General features: G+C 36.6%; 1 protein-coding gene across 5 annotated transcripts in view; it reads left to right on the forward strand.

Annotated features, from left to right (window-relative positions):
- The window catches only part of CDH18 (cadherin 18), a 584,308-nt gene that overhangs the window by 526,791 nt on the left and 34,001 nt on the right, over positions 1-23,516 (forward strand). For all 5 annotated transcript variants that reach the window (XM_061346700.1, XM_061346697.1, XM_061346698.1 and 2 more), the window contains 3 exons: positions 179-366; positions 6,729-6,982; positions 21,959-22,095. In XM_061346700.1, the coding sequence (XP_061202684.1) occupies positions 179-366; positions 6,729-6,982; positions 21,959-22,095 (579 nt within the window). The remainder of the gene's footprint in view (positions 1-178; positions 367-6,728; positions 6,983-21,958; positions 22,096-23,516) is intronic.

The following is a 23,516-nucleotide window of genomic DNA, read 5'->3' on the forward strand; positions in this document are numbered from 1 at the left end:
AACCTTTTAAATTCTGTCAGGAATCATAATTATCTGATAGCATTATTTGTCAGCTTTGCATAGGAAATACTCTTTCATTTACTCAAAAGTGTATCTAGTGCATAGTGCATAACAGTTCTCTAACTTAAGTTGGCTACAAAATGTCCAAACTATTGTGCTGGTTTTTCTCCCCCCTCAGAACATTATCAACTGTATGTTCCTGAATCAGCTCAAGTTGGATCAGCAGTTGGCAAAATCAAAGCAAACGATGCAGACACTGGTTCAAATGCAGACATGAAGTACACAATTATAAATGGTGATGGCTCTGGGGTGTTCTCTATATCTACTGACAAAGAAACAAGGGAAGGAATTATTTCCCTGAAGAAGGTAAGCAATAGACTTTGAAAGTTCTCTCTGTGTGTAACTAAAATACAACGATAAATGCTGAATAAGCGAATAGTGTTATGAAAATACTTTACTGTGTAATCCTATTGAACTGTGCATTTCAGCAGTGTAAACTTCTTCACATTGCTGCCGGAGACACTTTAGATATCTGCAGGTAAGACAGGGAGAAAATAAATTCAAGGAAAGAAACAGTTATTTAAATATTTTTAGCTTTTTTGAATAGTCATGTCTAATAATAATAAATTAAATATTACTGATTTTTTAATGAAGATAGCTTAATTCTTCTCTATGATGGTTTTGCCCTTTAAATTTCTTTCAAAGAAGTAAAATTTGGCTGAAAGTTGCATTGTTGTCCCCAAACTGCTTAACTCTTGGCATAAAGAGTTTGTGGCAACAAATGTGTAAGTCAGTTTTCATAGATGGTTATTTTTTTACTTACACCCCAGCTGGCTAGTACTGTGCACTGTATAATGTAAATACCAGCTTGTTTATAAAGACTCAAAATGCAACTGGTCAAGCCATCGCACAGGTATCATTTTTATGAACTTCCTACATTTATCCCAGTCTATTTGAACTATTAATTTTAATGCACAAATCTAACTCCATAGATAATTTCATATTGTCCCCTAAACTGAGTTCATATTAACAGTTCCATATGTTTCTGCCAACTTATGCTAATACTCTAACCTTAAATTTAAGTTTATATTTATAATAACCCAGGAAAATGTGTTACTATATTTAAGTGCTGTTTTTAAAAAATCCTTTCCAACAAAACAAAACTACTTCTTGATTTCAGTTTTCACTTGGACTAACAGACATCAATTAGCAATTCTCACATGGATTTGTTGTTATTGAGTTTTGTAGGCATCAATATATATCCATATCCATAATATATATCCATACAGCCTAACAAATAGAAGCAAATTTGTATTCGTATTTGGTGATATGTGTTCCAGGTCTAATTAATGGTAGGAGCAATGAAAACCAGAGAAAATATGGGACAAGAGAATAAATAAAAACTGATTTAAAACTTCAGAGTCATAATGATTTAAAAATTATTCCTGTCTCTGCCAATATCTTTAAAAAAACTTTAGTTAGGTGTCCTTTATAAGGGTTGCATAGTACCCAGCTGCTTCCATCACATGAAAGTAAACTGTCTTTTTTATACCACTGAACTTATTTCCTGGTGGTGTTGAAGTACCTAATGCCATAATCTGTTGTTTCTTCTTTAAAAAAATCGTTGTTTTCTGTTTAAAATTTCACTGTGTTATTGTTCATTAAATATATTTATGCTTATACTGAACATGAAGCAAAAAGGAAGAATTTGGAACACAATAAAAGTCCACACATAAAAACATGTAAAATCATTTTTTTACTGATTTTGGCAGACAAAATAGCTTTAGAGATATTTTACTGGTTTAGAATATGACAAAAGCATGTGTTGCTTGTTCTTGTGAATGCACATAACAGTGATTTGAGTCATTTCCTCTCAAGGCTAGAGGGGGTATATTTTGCTTAGGTAATATTCTATTTCAGTTGACCAGAAATTCAGTACACAAAGTTCATAAATTCCTTGGAGAAGTTATAATATCCATTTGTACAGTACAAAAAGGTGATCTCATTTTTTAAGGTTTTTTTAAATAAGGTCTTTTATGCAGTTTAATAAATATTTTATATACTGTGTATATATTTTATATATATATACTTTTATACATTACTTTTCATTTATATTGGGTTTGAAGCTGAATTAGTTTGATAGCATGCCTGAAACAGATAAATCTCCACTAAGTACAGAATTGATTTTTTTTTCATATATAGTATGCCAGCACCTTCTGTAACAGTAGAACAGAATGACTTGTCCTCTAATAACTTCCCTAGTTACTCCCAGAAAAGCCAGAAGTAAATCTTCCTCAAACCTTTTGAAACTTACTTGAGGTTCAGACACAAAAATAAAATTTCTCAGGACCTTCATGGTAGGCTGTTCAACAGCCATGCCAATCCATGAGTGCTGGAAGAAATCTTTTTTAGACTTATTCTGGGTTAACCCAAAATGTCAGTACATTCATTTTCTTCCCTATTAACAATCCCTGTGGATCCACCCTTCAGTCTCAGAGATCCTGACAAAAATCCTGGTTGATTGCAAACTATTATGAAGGATTTTTCTTTTGCCTCATGCAATTCTTTGACTGGAAGACTTAATAGAATCATAGAACAGGTTGGGTTGGAAAGAACCTTAATTATCATCTAGTTTTAACCCTCCTGCCATGGGTAGGAGCACCTTCCACTAGGCTAGGTTTCTCAAAGTCCCATGCAGCCTAGCCTTGAACACTGACAGGGATGGAGTATCCACTTTTCTGGGGCAGCCTGTTTCAGTGGCTTGAGAAAAACAAAAGCAAACTTGAGGAAACCAAAGTAATCTACCATAGTGAAAGCCATTACTCCCTGAATTCTTCAGAGAGTGACTGGTCAGCAAGTTTTCCCCCCTTGCTAGTTTCGGAGAAGTACGCTTAGACCTCTCATGACCTCAAGTCAGCAAGTATCATTTAAGTTTCCCAAAAGAAACGGTCTGAACAGCCCATGTCTCTTCCATTTTATATGAAGAGTCTTGAAATGGTCAGGAAACAGGCATTTACTTCTCATAAAATTTGCTCTTCCTTTTCGGGGAATCTGACTTTAGAAATACAAACTGCAGTATAATAAACAGCAGTATTTTCCAGTTAACCCTGATGACTTGAGTTACCTTTACTATTTTCAGTTTTTCATTAAAATCATAATAACCAGTGAAAACATACTGAAGATATATGGGTAATTGTCATGGAAAGACTTTGGGAAAATAAGAAACATGACCAAAAATTCAGTTTAGGTCCATCAAAAAAATTTTTGTTTATTTCCAGGAAAAAGTTAATGATCTTCAGTGTTGGGACAACTATAAGTAAATCTAGAAATGTTTTTAGAGAAACTGGGAAGTTCTTAATCTTTTTGCTGCAGCTCATGACTGAGATATGTTATTGGTAATCAAGGTCTCTCTGTGAGTGAATGAGGAAGAACTTAGGCTATTCTTGATGAATTAGAATAGTTTAGGTATTTTAAGCTGAATGTTATGATTAATAGTTACTAAAAAAAAAAGAAAGAGTGGAATAAAGACCTTCTGGTAAACAGTTCACGTTACCTTAAATAATGTAAAAGAATGTGAGCAAATTTCTTAGCAGGCTATAAATGGAGGCCAAATTTGTTCTTCAAGTGTAAAATAAATGTAAATTTTAACAAACGCACAGTGTTTAAACAGAAACCCAGCAAGATAGAGTTCTGTAAATTCAAAATATAGCCAGTTTTCAGTTTATTAATATTTTATCAAAAATAAAAGAAAGTTATTATAACAACTGGACTTATGAGTTCTTGAAAGTAGTCGAATATCACACAGCTTGCTTTACTTGAAATTATCCTTTCTGCTCCTCTGGAGAGAACAAGGAAATTTATGGGGTTTTTTATTTTAAGAATTACTCCTGGTAGTAGTAATCCTTAGTATTGTATGTGTCTTTTCTGTCTAAAATAGCTCAGTGTTGAATATAGTGTTGTTTTTTAATGTCTGTGGATTACAGTGCAGTAGAGTAAGCTGTTTTTCTTTTATGTTCCTGTATCCAATTCATTAATTCAGGTATGTTATGAGAAGAAGAAAGAAAATTAAAGTAAAAACCTGCTTTGACTATAGTTAAAATGCCAGCTTTTCCTGATTATCTGAATGGATTGTTGTATTTATAGAAAAAAAAAAAAAAAGAAGAAAAAAGTGCTGGTATTTTCTACTTGAATAACTACAGAAAAGATGGAAATCAAGACTTTGTGTCATTCCTTGTGTATTTTCTGGTAGAAATGAATCTTATACAACCTACTCCAGGCATTGTCAGTATAAACTTAGTTAATTTTCAGAAAAAGGTATCATAATTAAAATTTGCAATCCTACTTTAAGGTTGTAATCTTGCAATATGTATGCTGCAGAGCAGTGCGGATTACTATTTAATATTTCCCTGCTCATAACAGAAATAATCATAAATCCATGAACAATATCTGACTTTGAATTTACTAAACTTGTTTTTCTTTATTAATTGATTTGAGTAATATACTTAGCTATTTTTATTTTTTCAGAGGAGAAATCAAACATCTGGCATAAACAAATCCTAACCAACTCTTATTCTTACACATCATCAGTCAAATTTACTGTAGATTTTATCTACAAAATGCATGCTGACATTGACAGATCACACATTGAGTTCCTCATATTTCTTCCCTTAAGTACTTTTTTTCATATTTTAGGGTGATTGGAAATACCAGTTTATTCTTGGTCAGAGGCTTGAATACTTTACTGAGTTGTGTTCAGACAGGCTGTTAGATCCACACAAAATAATAGCAGTCATTGTGGAATTCTGCCATGCCATAATGTCATAATATTTTCAATTATTCTTTTAGTTTTATGCCTGTGTTCTGGAGCTGTTCAAAACTTAATGGTAGTATATGTGTGTCTGTACAAACTAACTGCTTTTCACAGTATGATAATAAATATTAAGCTACTTCCCATCTTTATAAATTGCCTCAAGCCAGAAATTTGTGCCCAGTAAGTATTGAGGTGTCTGTTATTCAAGAATGACTGCTTCTGCTCAACATGGAAGCACATTTAAAAAATAGCAGTCTGAAATTTGAAATCTGTCCATATGACTGCCTGGAACTTAACTGGTATTTTTTAAAGCCTTTTCTGTAATTAGAATTAATAAACAATATATAGAAAAATAACTTCTTCTGTGGTGGGCTGTCCATGAAAAGTAATCAGTTACTTTAGTGAGACTGAAGAAACCAACTCAAAATAGTTGTGGTCCTGTAAACGTGGCTTCTAGTGAGAACATTGCTTAATTATATATCTGCTAATTGCACTTCATTACTTGAATATTTTAAAATTAAATACTTTTTTAGTCCACTCTTGCTATGTAACTATCTGATGCTGGAAGAGTTGAAAGTTGCGTGTGTTGTATTTATCCCCTATCACAGTATCACGGTATGTTAGAGATTGGAAGGGACCTCAAAAAGTCATCCAGTCCAATCCCCCTGCCGGAGCAGGAACACCTAGATAAGGTTACACAGGAACGTGTCCAGGCGGGTTTTGAATGTCTCCAGAGAAGGAGACTCCACAACCTCCCTAGGCAGCCTGTTCCAGTGTTCCGTCACCCTCACTGAGAAGAAGTTTCTTCTCACATTTAAGTGGAACCTCTTGTGTTCCAGTTTGTACCCACTGTCTTGCATAAGACAGTGGAATAGCATTTTAATGTAGGGTTAAAATAAATATATCAAGTCATTAAAATTAGTTAGCAATAATCTAAAAAACAGCTGAACTAGGGAGATGTAATTTTCACACATGTAAAAACAGCAAGCTAGAAATGGAAGTCCTAAGAAAGTACCCATGCTGTGTGACATATGAGTCAGGCCCTCAGCTTCTTCTTCTGTTCTAGTAGAAAGGTAGGATTCCTAGTAGGAATCTATTAATTTAAATATCAGTAAGTAGCAGTGGCAGTTCTGGTGAATGGCACAGCTGGGAATGTACCTTCTGTTGGGTTTTACTGGAACATTAGTCCCTGTAGAAGGCATATCCCCAGCTGCAGTCTTTCTCCCATTTATGAAGGTGTAATCCATGTACAGCACAGCAGTACTTTTGGTGAGACAGGCTAAGAACTGTCTCTCTCACTGGTGCTGTTGAAGAATCAAAAAGAGAATGGTCTAGAATACAAGGATGCACCCTTTCTGATTAGAAAAAGCACACAGGCACATATTTAGACTATTCTTACATAGTTAAGTTCCTGTCTGCTATGATAACTGAATGTTTTCCTGCAAGAAGTTGCTTTCTTCAATTAAGGATTTAAGAGGCGAGATGCCCCAAAGAATTTTAGCTATTAAACCTGTTAATTAAAGATACAAAGTTAATTTAATTTGGCGTATATCAATCTCTACTTTTTCAGTAGTTAGCACTGACCTATAAAAATGAAAGGTGATAAAGTCCAGAGACTTTACATTATCATGGAAGAAGAATCTGGGGCTCATTCTAAACCCTGAGTTTTTGCAGAACTGGTACCTTGCCCACAGTTCTGTTGTAGAGAAAACGTGAATCCATCCTGGTTCATGTGTATCCTTACCCTTATTATGGTATCAGGTATGGCAATAGCTGGTAGAATATCACAGAATATTGTCCCTATCCAGTAACATGGAGAAATGTGGTTTAAATTAAATGGAAAAGATATATTTAGCTTGCTAGCAGACTAAACTGAAACACAGAATGGCAAAGATAAATCTGTTTTTTCTGCCAACAGCCACTCAACTATGAAAAAAAGAAGTCATATACACTTAATATAGAAGGAGCGAATACTCACCTTGATTTCCGCTTCTCACACTTGGGGCCATTCAAAGATGTAACAATGTTGAAGATCATTGTTGGTGATGTGGACGAACCTCCGCTTTTCACTATGCCTTCCTATGTCATGGAAGTTTATGAAAATGAGAAGATTGGGACTGCTGTTGGCACAGTAACAGCACAGGATCCTGACACTGCCAACAGTTTAGTGAGGTACAGTAAGTCAAATTTATATGTGATTGAATTTCACCAGCTAAAGGGTTGGTGAGATCTTGGGAGTGTGAAACCATGTCTTTTATTTTAGTACATAAATGCAAAGAAGTCAGAACCATGTCCTGTTCACTCTATATGGATTTGACTTAATAACATAGTCTTCAACCTGCTGTGGGTTTGCACTGAAATTGCCATCTAGCCATTGGTCTGAGCAAAAGTCTGTGTGCACTAGTTCCTGTAACAGCACCTCTCCAAACAGCTCACTGAACAAGGCCAGTATATGTTGCCACATAATATAAAATGGTGCAATTCACTTGCCTGCTGCCAGTCAGTATCCTGCCACTGGTTCTAAATCTGTTCAGGATCATAATGCTTTTCTTCCCCTGTCATGCTTGTATTGTGCTGGCCCTCTGCATGCTTGCCATACTGTAGCTGCCTCAGGAGCTTTTGCAAGACAGGAACTGGTTTAGGCATGCCTTTCCTCACAAACGGTATAATTTTTGCAAAAGTGTGTTGGAGGAAAAAGTCATTATTTTGTAATATGCTTCAGTTTTAGTGGGGTGTCAAAAGAATAAAACGGGTGTAATAACACACCCCACTGCTGTTGCTAGGTATAAGTCATGATATCTCCAATTACAACTTCTAGGGCAAAGAGAAATACTGAGAACCAAGCACATACAGCATCAGATACATCATTTGAGAACTAAATGAATATGTAACATACGAAGAAGGAAAGATTTTGATGGTCTTATTAATGAAATTAATTCTTAAAGAAAATGTTCTCATTTGCTTTTGTGGACAGAATATTTTTTATAACAACAGAAATGTTTTGGCAATAGGTCATGTTATGAACTAAGGAAATTAAATCAAGCTGGAAATACCCCAACAGCAAGCTTGAAAAAGCATTAATGCCAAATATATATATACATATCTATCTATATATGTGGATGTTAATTTGACAACTTCAAAATTTAAAAGCACTTGAACTTAACCCTGAACACTCCAGAACTGGGGTTTGAATTCATTGCTGGTTTAGAGTAAAGTTTTCAGCAGCATGTTTTCAGCTGTAGCAAGATCCAACAGCATTTTTACTAGCTTCATCTGTGGGATGAGTTTCTTTCTAAACTGACATGCAGTGTGAAAATTTTGTGGAACAATACATGAGTGTTTGTCTCAAATGTGGTACTGGATTTAAAATGTTTCAGAAAAAAAATTATTCATGTAAACATATTTGATGCTATTCCTTTTTATGACATAATGGTATATATAGCTTTTGTAGAAATCATATGAGTATACACTTGGAAAACAGTTTTTCTTAAACTAATCGGGCATTTGTAGTCTCCTGACTAATTCAAAATCTACTCTGTGTATGTAATAATCTTGGTAAGATGAAACAATTTTTGCAGCACAATGAAAGCCTCAGGTTTTATGGTTCTCTTGTGCTAATAGTCTAAGGCTCAGAACGTTTAGTGTCAGACAATCGATAAATACAATTTCTTAGTGGCAAGTTATTGCCTTTGAAAAATTACCACTATGGTATTTGTGTCTAAATCATAACATAAATAAAAACATTTCACTAAAAATAGCTGCTAAGTGCCTGTAACTTTAATACTATAATTCTGACGCATCAGCTAATGTAGTCAGATAGATTAGCCATCATGGTCATTTGGGAGTAGGAAGGGCAAGTGTAGATTTGACTGGCTCCTCCATAATTCAACGGCATGTGGACCCTTAGAGTCTTGTCTAGAAAAGAGCAAGACAACCATGGTAAAATGGAAGCAGCAGCAATTGGTACAGAGGCTGGGAAAGCCAGGAATAGATTTTCTGGGTGAAAGAGGCAATAATTTGGAGACAGAGGGATTGAAAAAATAATATTTCCACATGTTTTGCTTTCTGTATTGGCCTTTTTTTTTTTCCAATCAGGAATTTGTAACCAGTGATTGAAGACAATTATTCAAATAATTAAGGAGAAAACAGTCCTTACATTTGCCCATCCTATTTTTATTCCCTTCTGACATTTGTTTTTGCATTATTCCTTCTATCTCTCTTTGTTTCAATGGGGAAAAATAAAGTGCTAGGAAAACATCAAATCACAAATCTCTGAAACCAGCAAGTCCTCAAGTTACGCGTTGCAGGGGTCAGCAGGGGCAATAGCAGCTCAGATATACTAGATATATTGTTATATTGTGACTCAGTCCACTCTCGAGCCAGGCTTTATCCATATTGATGGAACTCACAGTGAACATTTTTTGAAGACGCTGATACTCCAAGACCTAGACTAACACACTGGTGCATGGGACTGAGAAGAGGCACCAAGCTGGGTTTGCGTGCCCTCAAGTTTTCCTTAAGCCTTATCCTGTGATAGGATAAAGGATGCTCTAGGAAGGGGCACATTTTAACCCCCCTCTTCCCCCTCTCCTGACCTCGCTTCTAACACAAGCATTTACACAGTGCAGAAAAAGGGTTTGTGTTGTTTCAAGATTTGGCCGGCTGCACCTTGGGATTCTATGGGTTGGAAGCAATGCATGACCTACAAAGTAGGCCAGGACAGCCAGGTAGAGCTGCTGCTCAACTGGAGGCAGAGTCCAGCCCCATGTTCCACTCACAATGGTGAGCAAAGAAGCAATTTAAAGAAAACTGTTTCTACCAATCAGAAGCATGCACACAGCACACACGTCTGTCCGTGCTGGTTTGCAAGAAATGCCTACACTGTTCATCTGAAACCCTGATGAGTCTGAGGGTAATGAGACCATGTCTCTTAATTTCCACACAATTCCTATTTAATTCAAAATAAAAATAGTTGTTACAAAAATAAACCCAAGAAGATTCAATGTGACTTTCTTGGGAAGCATAGATTACAGGCACCAGGGGAGATACCTATAGGTAGGACTTTCACAGCTGACCAGTGTTGAGCAACGGAATAATGATTCCTCAGCAGAATGACTCAGAAACATCTCCAAATGCCATGAGTCTTCAGTGCAAGCTATGGAGCAGCAATTTGCTTAAGAGTTTTTATTAATCCACTTGTGCATCCTTTCCACTTTATGAGGGTGCTCATTGCTGTGTGTGAGATTGATAAAGCATTAGGCACACACAGTTGCTACCATATCACTTCTTTGCTGTTCAGGTGCTAAAAGAGATACAGTGCCGAGATTTGTTCACTGCTCAGTTAAGTAACAATGTATTTTGGTGGCAGGAACAATTCTTATAACAGAAAAATGGTTAGAGGAATAGTTTACAGTAATTAACAAAGCCAAAGGGAAATCATTTTTTTTTAAAGTTATTTGAGCTAAACCCCCAAATAAATAACAAGCCCTATTATCAGTAGAAACAAAGCTGAAGGGGCTTTTTTTGTCCTTATTTCCTCACTGCATTTTCATCACAGTGATTTCATCTTGCTCCTGAGCTGAGCAGTCCTCCAAGGACACTGACTTTGAGCCAGTAGTTGTATTATTGTTCTACTTTTTCAAAATTAGCAAAAGAACTTCTGTAATAACAAACATAGCTATTAGAGGTATGTTTTATTCAGACATTATCTGTTTGGCAACGTGGGTTGGTTTAAAGGAATTTTATTTGATATTTCTTCTTCAAAATTATAGAAGCACATTTTCAGGTAAATTAAAAATGCTTTTGACATGTGACATCCTTCTCTCCAACTTGGTGAACGTGGATTTGATAGATGGACCACTTATTATACTCAGAATTGGCTAGATGGTCGCATTCAGAGAGTTGTGGTCAACAGCTCAATGTCCAAGTGGAGACCAGTGGTAAGTGGTGCTCCTTGGGTGTTGGCATGGGCGCCATTACTGTTCAATATTCTTGTCAGCAACACAGACAGTGGGATTGATTGCAACCTTTGCAAGCTTACTAGTGACACCAAGCTGTGTGGCTGCCATCCAGAGGGACCTGGTCAGGCTTGAGAGGTAGACCACTGCAAACCTCATAAAGGTCATTAAGGCCAAGTGCAAGGTCCTTGCATCAGGGAAATCCCAAGCACAGCTATAGGTTGGGCAGAGAATGGACTGAGGGCAGCCCTGTGGAGAAGTAATTGGGGGTGTCGGTTCTCATCATCATGAGCAGTCAATGTGAGCTTGAAGCCCGGAGAGCCAGCCACATCCTGGGCTGCAACAAAAGGATCATATCCAACAGGTCAAGGGAGGTGATTCTCCCCCTCTACTCCACCCTGGTGAGACCCCACCTGCAATGCTGTGCTCTGCTCTGAGGCCAACAACACAAGAAGGATGTGGACCTGCTCAAGCAAGTCCAGAGCAGAGCCGCAAAGATGATCCAAGGGCTGGAGTACCTTTCCTATGAAGACAGGCTGAAAGTTCAAGTTGTTCAGTCTCGAGAACCGAAGGCTCTGGGGAGACCTTATAGCAGCCTTCCAGTACCTAAAGGGGGCCTACAAGAAAGATGGCGACAGACTTTTAATAAGGGCACATAGTAATAGGACAAGGGGGAATAGCTTTAAGCAGAAAAAAGGTAGATTTAGATTAGATATTAGGAAGAAATCCTTCATTATGAGGACTGTGAGACACTGGCACAGGTTGCCCAAAGAAGCTGTGGATGCCCCATCTCTGACAGTGTCCAAGGCCAGGTTGGATGAGGTTTTGAGCAACCTGGCCTAGTGGAAGGTGTCCCTGCCTGTTATAGGGGGGTTGAAACTAGATGATTTTTAAGGTCTCTCCAGACGGTAAGCAGTCTAGGATTCTATGATTCTATGCTACGTTTTGGGATTAAATGTTATTATTTTATTGAAATATGAAAAGCAAACATAATGATAAAAAGCATAAAAAAGATACTAGAACTCCATCATGTAGTAATTTTAAAGATAAAGATTTTTTGAGGGTTTTGAATACAGCTATTTACTTAAAAAATTGTGTTCTAATTCAACAGAAATCACCCTAAATTATAATTAGTTCACAGAGATCAATGCCTTGTAATATTTATGAGAAACTAATCTCTTTTCATTGCATTATGTCAAGTAGTCTGCTTCCATGCCAAAATCTTTGGTTGCCTGAAAATATCAGGCTTAAATTATGCCTTATAATACTATCTGGGGCAGAAATAGGTCTTGAAAGTTTCCCATTCATTATGAACGAAATCACAGTATTCAATGATCTAATTATAATTTTATTTTAATATATTACTCATTTTGAATCCCTCCATCCTTACTTAAGAATTATCTTTTTTTCTTCCTGAACCTGTACGCAAAAGACTTTTGAGGAGAATAAGGGTGAAAACGCCTTTTAATTGGCAAGTTGCATATGTGTACTGGAAGCAGGCTGAGGCTGAAACCCTGCCATCTTCCTGTAGGTGATTCTTGGGTGGTGAGTTCGGCTAGCCACAATGAATACTCCCAGTGATACTTGAAGCTCCCAGACTTCATCTTGAGTGTTTTCAGAAAAATGATGTTGCTTCTGTTCCCCAAGCCTCCTCCAGGTGATTCAGAAAAGAGCAAAGGCATAGTTTTAAGACCAAGATACTTTTGGAAACTGATATAATAGTAAAAATAGTTGCATGACATGGGCAAGTTCCCTCATATTAATCTGACCCCAGTTTGATACAGATTTGAGGATGGAACTGAAAGTCTGTGTTAATATTATACCTTTGTAAAAGCAGTACTTGAGAAATAAGTCATGCTATTATAAAAGTTCTGCAACAGCAGCTTGCTCCTTTTGCTGCTCCTGCTGTCTTCATCATGCAGTGGTACAGAAGGCAAATTGCTGTTTTGAGCGCTAATAATATGGCCTCTGTCCCCTCTGGTCATTCATTAGTCCCACTTACTACATTGACTTAGGTTGTTTGCATTTCTGTGCAGGAATGGACTCAGCCATTTAACAGAAGACTTCTGGCAAATATGAGTACTGATCAGCAGTCTGTGTGTGATGGTAGTCTCAAATAAGAAATACAAGCACCTTCCCTTTTCAGAATGATGTCTAGCATGTTTTGTTTGACCTGTGGAAGGTTACTTAGGTTTTGTTATATTAATATATTTGAATTCAAGTAATTTTTGTACTGGACCCTAATCAGTTTGCAATCTACCTTACTGTAATAAATTTTATTAAATGGGATTGAAATTGATTAGCTATAGGAAATTGATGCAGTCTTAGTGCCTTCCCGATGTCACTAGAAAATGGACTTTCTTGACTGTGATCCAGACACTATTAAAAAGTAGTAGTGCTAAAAAGGCAGTAAAACACAGAATAAATAAATAAGAAACATAAAGGTGCACATGGTTGTCCTTTCTAGAAAATAATTGGTTTTCTTCCAGAAAAGGCAGAACAAGCAAACCAATAACAAAACTAGAAACACAATAGCCAAAAACCATGGAAAGACAAAAAAAAAGCTGGGCTGTTTTGTTTGTTTGTATGTTTTTGTGAATACCAGATTAAGTTTTTGCTAAGTTAATAAAGAATATAATCTCAGCCCTGATTCTGGCTTCTCACTTTTCTAGCAGTCTTACAGTATTGCCTTTTAATGGATGATGTATCATAATGATTCTGATATATTAATATATTAATGAGTACTAAAATGTGCTTTCCAGCACAGTACTTGTTATCCAGAAGCTATAATGAATTCAAAGTTGCCTTACCCTAGTTTGATTTAAATTGACAGCCTTCTCTTCCTTTCTTTCAGATACAGTATTGGAAAATTAATGAATGACAAGTATATTCTGATTGTAATAATTACTGTGGTGTAGGATGTTGTTCTTCAATTTCTGCATCAGGCAGAGAAACTTATTTTAACTTCTGCTGCATAGGTACTTAAAGACAGATGTAAGTTTAATACTTCCTGGCATGAGCTCTTAGAAAAGCATGTTAATTTTCAGTAAATGGTATTTTAAGAAGCTTGCTCATAAGCAGATGAAAGAACATACCCATGGAGTTCCATGTATTCCTATTATTATTTCTGAGAACCTTAAAGACATTAAGTGTTGTGAAGGATTCTGGGTGTAGACTATATTTCTGATATAAAGTTTATATTTACTGGGAGTGGAATAAAACCTGAGGTTTTGATTCAAACTCAGTCACTCAGATTTGGTCACATAGTGTCATCATATTAAATGAAGGGGGGCATAGGAGAGAGCTGTGTGAGGAAACTGGGGTAGGTGAAAAAGAAAATCTTTTTTTTTCCTCTGTCCTCTAAGCACAGTAGCACTTTCTGTGCTGCTCCCCCCTACTGTCAGTAAGGAGAGAGCATAAGATTGATCCCCTGCTGGAAAATATAAAAGCCTGTTCACCTAGTTGTATTTGTCTTACTTGTTCTTTAAGCATCATATAAGTGGAATAAGGTCAGTTTGTTTTCTGCTCTCCGGTGCACAGGATGCACTGTTAGCTGTACTTAGGGCAGCATCCTGAGATCAGTGCCATCATGTAGAGTGACCGTCCCTCTTTCACATGCCTGATAGAGGAAAACCCTTCTCCAGATCCTGCTAAGCCTGCGCTTCTAGAGACAAAGGCAGACATCTGCTCTCCACTCCAGAGCACGACACTGTCATACCCTGTGATGAACACTTACAGAGAAACAGTAATATCTTTCCAGGGTATGTGAATGCCTCACAGTTAGGTAGCAGAGAGGTTCTGTGTTGTTCTCCATCTCACCTCCTACATTCATTTACTCTTTGTATTCCTCCAAAATTACTATTCTCTAAGATTATCAGTAAATCAAAACAGAAAAAAAACAGCCTGTTTTGAATAGGAATTCAAAGAGGGGATTTTTTTTTTGTGTAATTTCTTCTCCAATTCTTTGTCTTCACAGGAAGAAAGCATTTTAAACCTTTTTTCTTTTTTTTCTTTTTCGGTTTTTTTTTTTTTTTTTTTTTTGCGTTGAGGTGGGAGATTGGGAGATCTGTTGCAGACTTTTTCCCTGCGGCCTCAAATTATTTTTGATTCTTGTCAAGCTATGTGTCCCAAGCCTCCCACTAAAAAAAATGTCCACCTCTTTGTGCAGGAGCTGGTAAGCTGTTCTGACAGTTGTTCTGACTAGGAAGCAGCCAGCTCAGGAGGGTGGTCAAAATCTCACAGCAACCAGAACCACCTCCACACCTCACTTAGAGCTGTGAGAGAAAACACGGACAGATCATCTTTACATGGTGACTATAAGAGCCTGGCATTTTATGCCAGGACATCATCTCTATGTTTCTATAAATTCCACTGACTTCAGCATGCCTCTGGTATTTAAAATTCTTTAAAGGTTTTAGAGTCAACCTTCATATCTGAACATCTCTGTTGTGTGTTCTTTCGATAGGTCCATTCAACTCCAATAAATAAGCATAAATTTATGAATCTAGATTTAATTTGGTTTGTTCTTCAGTATGAGGAGGAAAAAAAATACAGTAAGTAGAATACCATTCTTTAGATGATAAACTTTTTAGGAACAGAAAGTGATTCTCATGTAACACTGCACTTTATTTCTTAGCAGAGCTGGAATCTGGATGTTAATCTCTGAATAAAAAGCAACTTCAGTATGACAATTTTGCCATCAACACATCAACTTGAAATGAATTTGTGCAATTGTAAACCTCTGAAGAGATTCACAAAGTCAGGAAAAGAAGACAAACCTTTATCTTGCTTTGACTTCTGAGTTATGCCTCTGAGAGTGTGGGCTGTACTCAGCCTACATTTACGGGAAGAATTAGTTAGAAAAGATGATCAAGTACTTAACACATGCAGACAGAAATTGTCAGCTAAAAAAGATGGGTGTAAAGAAATGGCTCATTTCCTTCAAATGAACAGCATTCCCATTTTCCAGTGCCCAAGGTGAGTAGTGTGCTGGCAATGCATAGGGGATGAGAATGAGAGCAGGAGGAGAAAGCCAGGTTTTACATGAAATGCAAACTGGTAGTGGCTGCCTCTTAGAGGCTTTGTTGGGAGTGAGCAAGTTAAGTGCTTGCAACTCCCCCATGCCTCCCAAGATCTTCCAACTCACATTTCCAGGCAAAGGAGAGGGAAGGCTGCCACTTCTGCTGAGCTAAGGTTTTGATATGAGAGGTGAGTCAGGAGTCTGTATGGGAGACAGCAAGGTCCTGCTGATTAGCTGATAGATGTCAGCTGGCAGCCAGCACCAGAGCTAACTCAGTGTCAAAACAAGTTCCTGCAAACTGAGAGGAGCAGTATTTTTCTTAAAGTTATGTGATGCCTGTATGAAAAAAGAAAGCAGAAGAATGGTAAACAGAGAGATTACCTTCTCTAAGATCTCTTCAAATGTATTTCATTTTCACAACTGGAAAGCACAGTTGAAGGCAGTACTTCTCAGTAGTAGTCTTCTGCTGAGAAGCTCTAGAACATCTAGTGTCTCCTTAATCTACCAGATATGCTGCAGGAAGAAAATTGGTTACCTGCTGTATTGGCAGCCAACTTCTGACTCACTTCACAATTGCTTTTTTTTTTGCCTAGAGAAGTTATTTGAACTATGGGGAAATAGATTGGCCCTGGAAGGGAAGTAGTGTAGTGCAAGGCAGTCAGGGTAACAGAACATCTCCCTGCTGCCTCATTTAGCTTCAAGGGCATGCTGCTGGTTCCCAGGCTCATGAGGAGTGCTTCTGTCAGGAGGCAGAGAAGAAAAACTCCTTCACCAGAGCTGTGTCCCACCATGGGCCATTTCTTGTTGCTCTCTAGCTGGCCAAATAGCTGATCAGTTCTCTCAGTATTCATTCTCATATTGCTCCCTCCCTCACCCTGTGCAACTGTTGCTTATGCTTCTTATTATAATGCATTTTTTTAAAGGAAAAATAAATCTCTATATCTCTATATCGAGTTATAAGCATCTCTTTCTGAGAAAGTTTCTTTGCTTAAACTTTTAACTAAACAGATTTCCCTTTAATAGTATTTGATTTCTGGTTGAAATTCTAGTCTTGATGGTATATTTGGTTTGACAGAGGATCTATCCTCTTCCTGTGGCCTTTTTAAAGTGCTTCTCTGAACCAATTCCACCTATTGGAGAGCTGGCTATTTGCCTATATCTCAGTACAAAATCCCAAGAAGTACTGTGACATCTAGCTGGGGCTTTGGAAGTTCATTAGCAATAGCAGTGTTTGTAGCCAGGGTGGAAATATGTAATCGAGTTCTTGTCTGCAGTTGGTAAAGAGGGTAGTTAATAAAAATAGGATAATGAAAGGACAAGCTAAAGACTTGATTAAAAACCAAAAAAGAGGAGACTAGTTAAAAACTCAAAACCATTTAGAAACACGAAGAAATTAAATCACTGGGGCCAGGAACTTTGTCGTGGTTTAAGCCCAGCTAGTAATTCAGAACCATGCAGCCACTCCCTCACTCCCCCCACTTTTTCCCCACCCTGCTCCCAGAGGGATGAGGAGGAGAATAAAAAGAATGTAAACCCTTTAGTTGGAATAAGGACACATGGATGGAAGCTGGGGATGCCCTTCTGTTCAGTGTCACGGCCTAATAAAACCATTTCCCAGTGCTAACAGGACTGGTTTGGTATTTAATTTCTTTCCAATTCTCTTCAGATAGTGTGACTAATAGGTTTTCTATATTCATGATCCTTTTTAATGTAATTTCTTTAAGATTGGTTTCTCTTGCTGGTTTGGATGTAAAAAGTTTACGGACAGCTGTTTATCCAGGCATGTCTTGTTATTAAGTCTCTTTATTAACATGTGCAATGCAACACAGATGTGCTGATATAATTATTAAAGGTATGCTAATTCACACAGCATTGTCATGACTAAATGTCTGCAAACCAACATCTGCAATAAATATTATAAATTCATTTTTAGATTAATGCATTCTAAGAAAGAAGAAACAATCAACTGAATTAAGGTGAAAATTCATTTTTGCAGTAATTCTTTGAAATTCAGAATTAGCAGTAATGCTTTTTACAGTCTAGAAAAAGCATTGCAAGGCAGCTCAGTAGAATTGGAAGGAGGGGTAGGAGGAGAAGGGTATGACTCTGGTGCCACTATTTGCTAGCTGAAAGTAATTTTCTTATTAGATGAAATAAATTCTGAAGCCTAAGTAAAGCATTGTTAGCTGTGGAGTATGCTGTATTTATGGATATACCTGGTCTCTATTTTCAATGTATATATAAATCAATCAATAAAGTTCTAAAATATTTACCAGTTTGTAAATACAATTAAACTTGTTCTAGTTGTCCTCTTACATGTGACAAAAATGAGTGGCTGTACTAAGGGAGTTTCTTGTACAAAATATTTTTAGAGCACTTGGAGCAGTGCTTTAGACTAACATTCCCACTTCTTCTGCTGTGGGGGAGTATCTTCTGTAACTTGTTTTGCTGAGATATTCATGAAGGTTGAGAACCACCTTCCCAGCCTTCCGAGCAGTTCAAATGGCTGCCTTAGATAGAATACAAAAAGCAATTTTAAGGAAGAACTGAGAGTAATGGAGGAGAGCTGAACATCATAATAATGAGAAAGCATAAGGAAGGGCTGCTCTTCTATTTATTTATGATCAAGAAAAATTCTGTCAAGATGCAGTTGTTACAGTATGTCTGTAACTGTATGCAAAAGTTAGCACACAAAGGGGAAGTGCTGCTGTGGATAAATTAGAAACATTTTTCATTATTCTAGTATCAGTGGAAGTAAAAGCATTAGTAAAATAAGTAACCTCAGGATCGCTGTATTTCCATTAATAATGCAGAAAATACAATTGAAAGTATTAATCCAATACTGAGTTCTTTAAACTGCGAATTTTGAGCTTCTATAGAATACATATAAATAACTGATTTAGAAAAAAGGTGTTCAGATTTAAAAAAAAAAACAAGGCTGCCTTTTCCTATACATCTATGAAAATGAAGTGTTACATAGTCACAATTTGTAAAAGAATAAAAATTTGTTTTTTCTACACAAGCTTCATATTTGGGACAAATATTTGTCATTTTTAGTTCTGTACTTAATTCAGAGGGAGGGGTAATGATTTGTTATAAATAAGTCACACACACACAAAAGCAGCTGAATATTCTTCCTGCTTATTTTTTTTCTCAATTAAGTCCAGTTTAAAATCCTGTCTATTTTTAAGCTACTGTTTACAAATACTACATAGCCCTATTTTTATGTTTCTGAGGTCAGCACAATACTGATTCACATAGTAGTCACTGTGCCTGATGTTGATAATGAGTAAACAATGTCCACAGTAATAAATGTTTGCAGGGACAAGACTTACATTATAAATTGGTTTGGATTTGCAGCACATAATCCATAAGAGCATATAAGGTCAGTGAAACTTTTTTTGTTGTTGTTAGCAAAGAATTCTTATGATTATCAATAAACCCTAGAGTCCAGAAACACAAGGCTGCAGTAGGAGAGAAGGAATTATATTTTGTTGTTGCATACCTGACTCTACCAGTAAAGCTCTACCAGTAAAGACTCACCAAGAAAACTGAGGGACAATGATGCTTCCTATACTTCCTCTGTTAGCATTACAGTTCATCATGTAAAAGACATTCATGTATAAGTGCACTATCCATCTTACCCAACCAGCCATTCATTTATGTCTGCCTTAACAATAGTATTGTCAAGATGTTCTATTTGTGTAGCTCAGATTTCCTATACTGCCGAGCATAACATATAAGTCATGGAGAGGATTTTTCCACCTGAAGCATGTATGTTCTGTATGAAGTCCAAATCTCAACATAAATCTGTGGCAAACTTTGTGGACTTTCAGAGGTTAATATGGCTCTGTCTTCTAAGTTTTTGTAATTAGCAAAAGGTAAGGATAGCTGTGTGCATAGGAGATGCAGCTTCTCCACTGATATTGGCACAGTCTTTCAAACCATTTCCATGACAGAAACTTGGTGAACTTGAAAATCTGTGCTTCATGGAAGACTGAGACCTGCAGAGATGCTGGAAAAATCAGTTCTGAAATTAAAAAGCAAATCCTGATTCCCAGATAAAGAGGTGTCGGTAGCCTGGACCAATAAAATATAGCAAACAGGATAGTTGTGTTGTCCTTTGTTGTTTGTTTTGTAACAGGTCCTCAGAGGCTTCCAATATTCCTCAGAATATTGGCTCATGCATATTGGTCAAGATTTTACTTTTAATTCATCACCTGAGCTTGCTGAGCACTGAGAAGCATACCAGCTTTTGGAAGTGCCTGTAATGCCTGCTGTGATTTAGCCATTAGAAGTTCAGCATAGTTATTGTTATTTTTTTCTGGCAACATGACTGGTTTTGATTTTTTTTTTTTCCATCCAGTTTGGAACACACTGATTAGCTAATGTCCTCTGAGAAAAATATTTCTGACTTACATTCTTTAAAATGGTTGCCCCATACCCTAGGTAATCAAGACCTTCCAGTCTGCTTTTGGTGTGGAAACAGCTTGATTTTGTTACTTTTTTGAAGCAACTTTCAGATGCTGTATTGCACATCCAAAGTGTCTTTACTGAGCATTGCTAGTATGTTTTAGAATGATGTATTCTCAGGTGTTGGTAGTTAATGGACCACATGGAAGTTTTGACTGTAGTTCAGCTGGGAGACAGTGGGTTAAATTCTAATTCCAGAGAAACATAGAATTGGTGGGAACTGAAGTCTGCTGTCTCTCGAACAGCTCCCACAGTCATATGGGAGCTGTTTCACTCTTCACAATGTCAAAAGGAAAGGTGGAGAGCAGGCAAGAAGGAAAGATTTTCTAGCCTAGTTTTGTCTGCTTTGATTTCTGAAGCCTGACCTACAATTCTTTAATTGCTGGAAGTATGGGAAGTGTGAAAAGAAGATCTTGAGTGCTACAAGCCAAAATATCATACTGTAAGGCAGATGTAAAATACTTCTTGCAGGTGGGACATGTGGGTTCAGGTTCTCTCCAACAAGGAAGATCTAACATAAGTCATCAGACCCTAGCTGGCTTTTCAACCGAGTGTCCTATTTGACCAGTTAAGGTGAATCACTCAAATTAGTGCCTCCTCTAGTATTTTCTTTCTTTTCCTTTTTTTGTATGGTATATCTTTATTATTCAATGAAATATTTGTTTGCTTGTTTGTTTCTTCTTTCCACAAATAGCTTAAATAAACACGTTGTGAGAGGAATAAACCCCAAGTTATTTTTAATTTTTTTGAGCTTGGCAGTTTTTATGTGCACCAATCTTTTTATTGGCTGGCAACTACACTTGTGGTGATGTCAAAATAAGGGCAATTGGATGGGACAAATAAATCCTTTTCACCTACATATAGCTTTCATATATCAAAAACTTCAGAGAATAATAGCAGGCCTATCAAATTATCAGGAGAAACAATTATGGTTTACAAAAGACTTAGAATCTTTTCCTTATTTTTTTTCATCAAGTCTGATGTTAGTGAAGAAGGCTTGATAAGGGTCTGTAATTGCTTCATTTTTTGTAAATGATTCCAGCTTTGAGAAATATGTTTTGTCACTCTTTAGTGTTCCCTCCTTCTGCTGCCATTACCCACTTCTGTTAGGCAAAGTGCCCAGAATTCAAGGGATTTAAGCAGGGATGCTTAGTTCTGCTTGTAGGTTAGTGTCAATTGCAAGTCTGGGAAACATCTCTTTCTGTTGCTAGTCTCTGCAATGGTTACGTTCAAAAGAGCTTTTATCATCATGTAACCAACTTCATATCAGACAGACATGCTTCAAAACAGGTACCAGGACTTAGCATGCTGGTTTGCAGTGACAAGCAAATAAGCAGAATAATATCTTAATATATTTCTGTTTTCTGCCTTTCCATTTTATGGTTGTTTTAGTCAAAATATATGTGTACCTTACCTTTGATAGGATACTGCTGTGTAAAATACCACCTGTTAACAATTTATATCTTTGTGACGCACAGTGAAAACCTTGTTATTTATCAAAAGAAATGTAACATTATGAAAGAACTGAAAAATATGGTGTTACTTTGGGTGTCTCCATAATTCAGAATTTTTCTTGCGGTGCTTTTAAAAATTTCTGTGACTTTAATGGCTTGAAAGTAATATTCTTATGTGGCTTTCTGTTACTTCAGTTTATACATACAACAGTGAGCATATATTTGTTGGTTTATTTCTTCATAGGTATTTCATTGATCATAACACAGAAGAAGATAGGTATTTCACCATTGATGCTAATACTGGGACCATTAAGACTGCCAAGATCTTTGACAGAGAAGAGACACCTTGGTACAACATCACAGTGGCTGCTTCTGAGATAGGTAAATAACATATTTGGCATATATTATTAAAAACCCAAAAATACAATACAAAACAAAGCCCCAAACAGAAGCAAGAAGAATAATTTTCAGATTTTAAGAAATGCTATCTTGAAATGTTATGCTTTTTTAAACATCATCATGTTCTTATTGGGGTTTTAGCCATTTTGAATAAAAGAGAGTTTTCTCTGTGTGTAGAAATTCCTTAATTCTAAGGAACAAGTAAACAAACCTCCATGTGCCAATGTAATTCCATCTGTGTAAATTTACTATGTTTTTCTGTATGAGATAGAAAGTTGACAGTTTACCCAGGAACAGTTCCAAGCATTCAGTGTCCTAAAACCAACAGCTTGTGATTTTGTGTTTCATACTCCATATACCTTACAAGAAAAGACTGTATAGTATTGTCTGTTTCAGCAAATTGGCATGTTAGCTATGTCAATATTAAGTTATATCTGACAGGTGCCTAGTAGTTGCTGATTATCAGTGTGTACCTCTGGCCTTTTAATAGGCAGGTTGATAAGTAAAGATACAATAAATACTTGCCTGTGCATTTGAAAGGCCTCAAAGCAATGAAATTCCACTGCCTCAGATAAGCTCTGAAACAGTCAAGAAATGTCTGACTGAATAGTCCCAGATAAATGTTTCGACATGAGGCAAGAACAGTTTAAAGAACATTTCAGTTCCCCTTTTTATTACAGGGTCTTTATTCTGACACAGTGAAAGCTGTAAAGTTAAATATTCAACAATCCAAATGTAGGAGTCCCAGCCTGGATCAAAAGATCCAGTCCAGCTAAGTATTCTTTGTGATACAGTCTTCCAGTGGAAGAGATTTTGATTAAAACTGTGAACTACTTTAAGTATATCCCTTTCCTTTTTCCTTTCTTCCTTTTTTTTTTTTTTTTTTTCCTGTGTAGTCCATCACTGCCAGATGACACAATACAGGTTTTACCTGTAATGGCTGCCACTGACATTCCTGAGCCCTCTTTGCTTTGATCTGTTTCATCTCCAGGTTAAAAGGGAAGCTGCTCTGCCACTAATTTGCTAGCACACGCTGCAGAATTAACAGCACGTACATATTTAATCAGCACACAATTTTTTTTTATTATTGTACCTGCTTTCACTACTAAATTGACATTTTAAATGAAGTAAATTTCTATTGTAAATAGTAAAATCTAGAGTTTTATGTTTAGCCCTTTAAAAAATGTCTCCACTGGCAGTGTCTTTGTATATAATGTGTATTATTTCAGTGCATCATGAAATAAAAGATAATTTAAGCTTAATCATAAGCAGGTGCATAGTAAGTGTTAATTTCAAATACAATTTAGTAACCACACTGGGACATACTGAAAAAAAGTAGTAGTTGCTAGTCTTTTAGGGAAGCCATCCAGATGTAATTTTTTTCAGAAATAAATCCAAATAGC

The sequence above is a fragment of the Neopsephotus bourkii genome, unplaced genomic scaffold, assembly GCF_033783945.1.
Source record: "Neopsephotus bourkii isolate Nb327-2 ecotype Australia unplaced genomic scaffold, CSIRO-AGI_Nbou_v1 NB_272, whole genome shotgun sequence".
Taxonomy (NCBI): Eukaryota; Metazoa; Chordata; class Aves; order Psittaciformes; family Psittacidae; genus Neopsephotus; species Neopsephotus bourkii.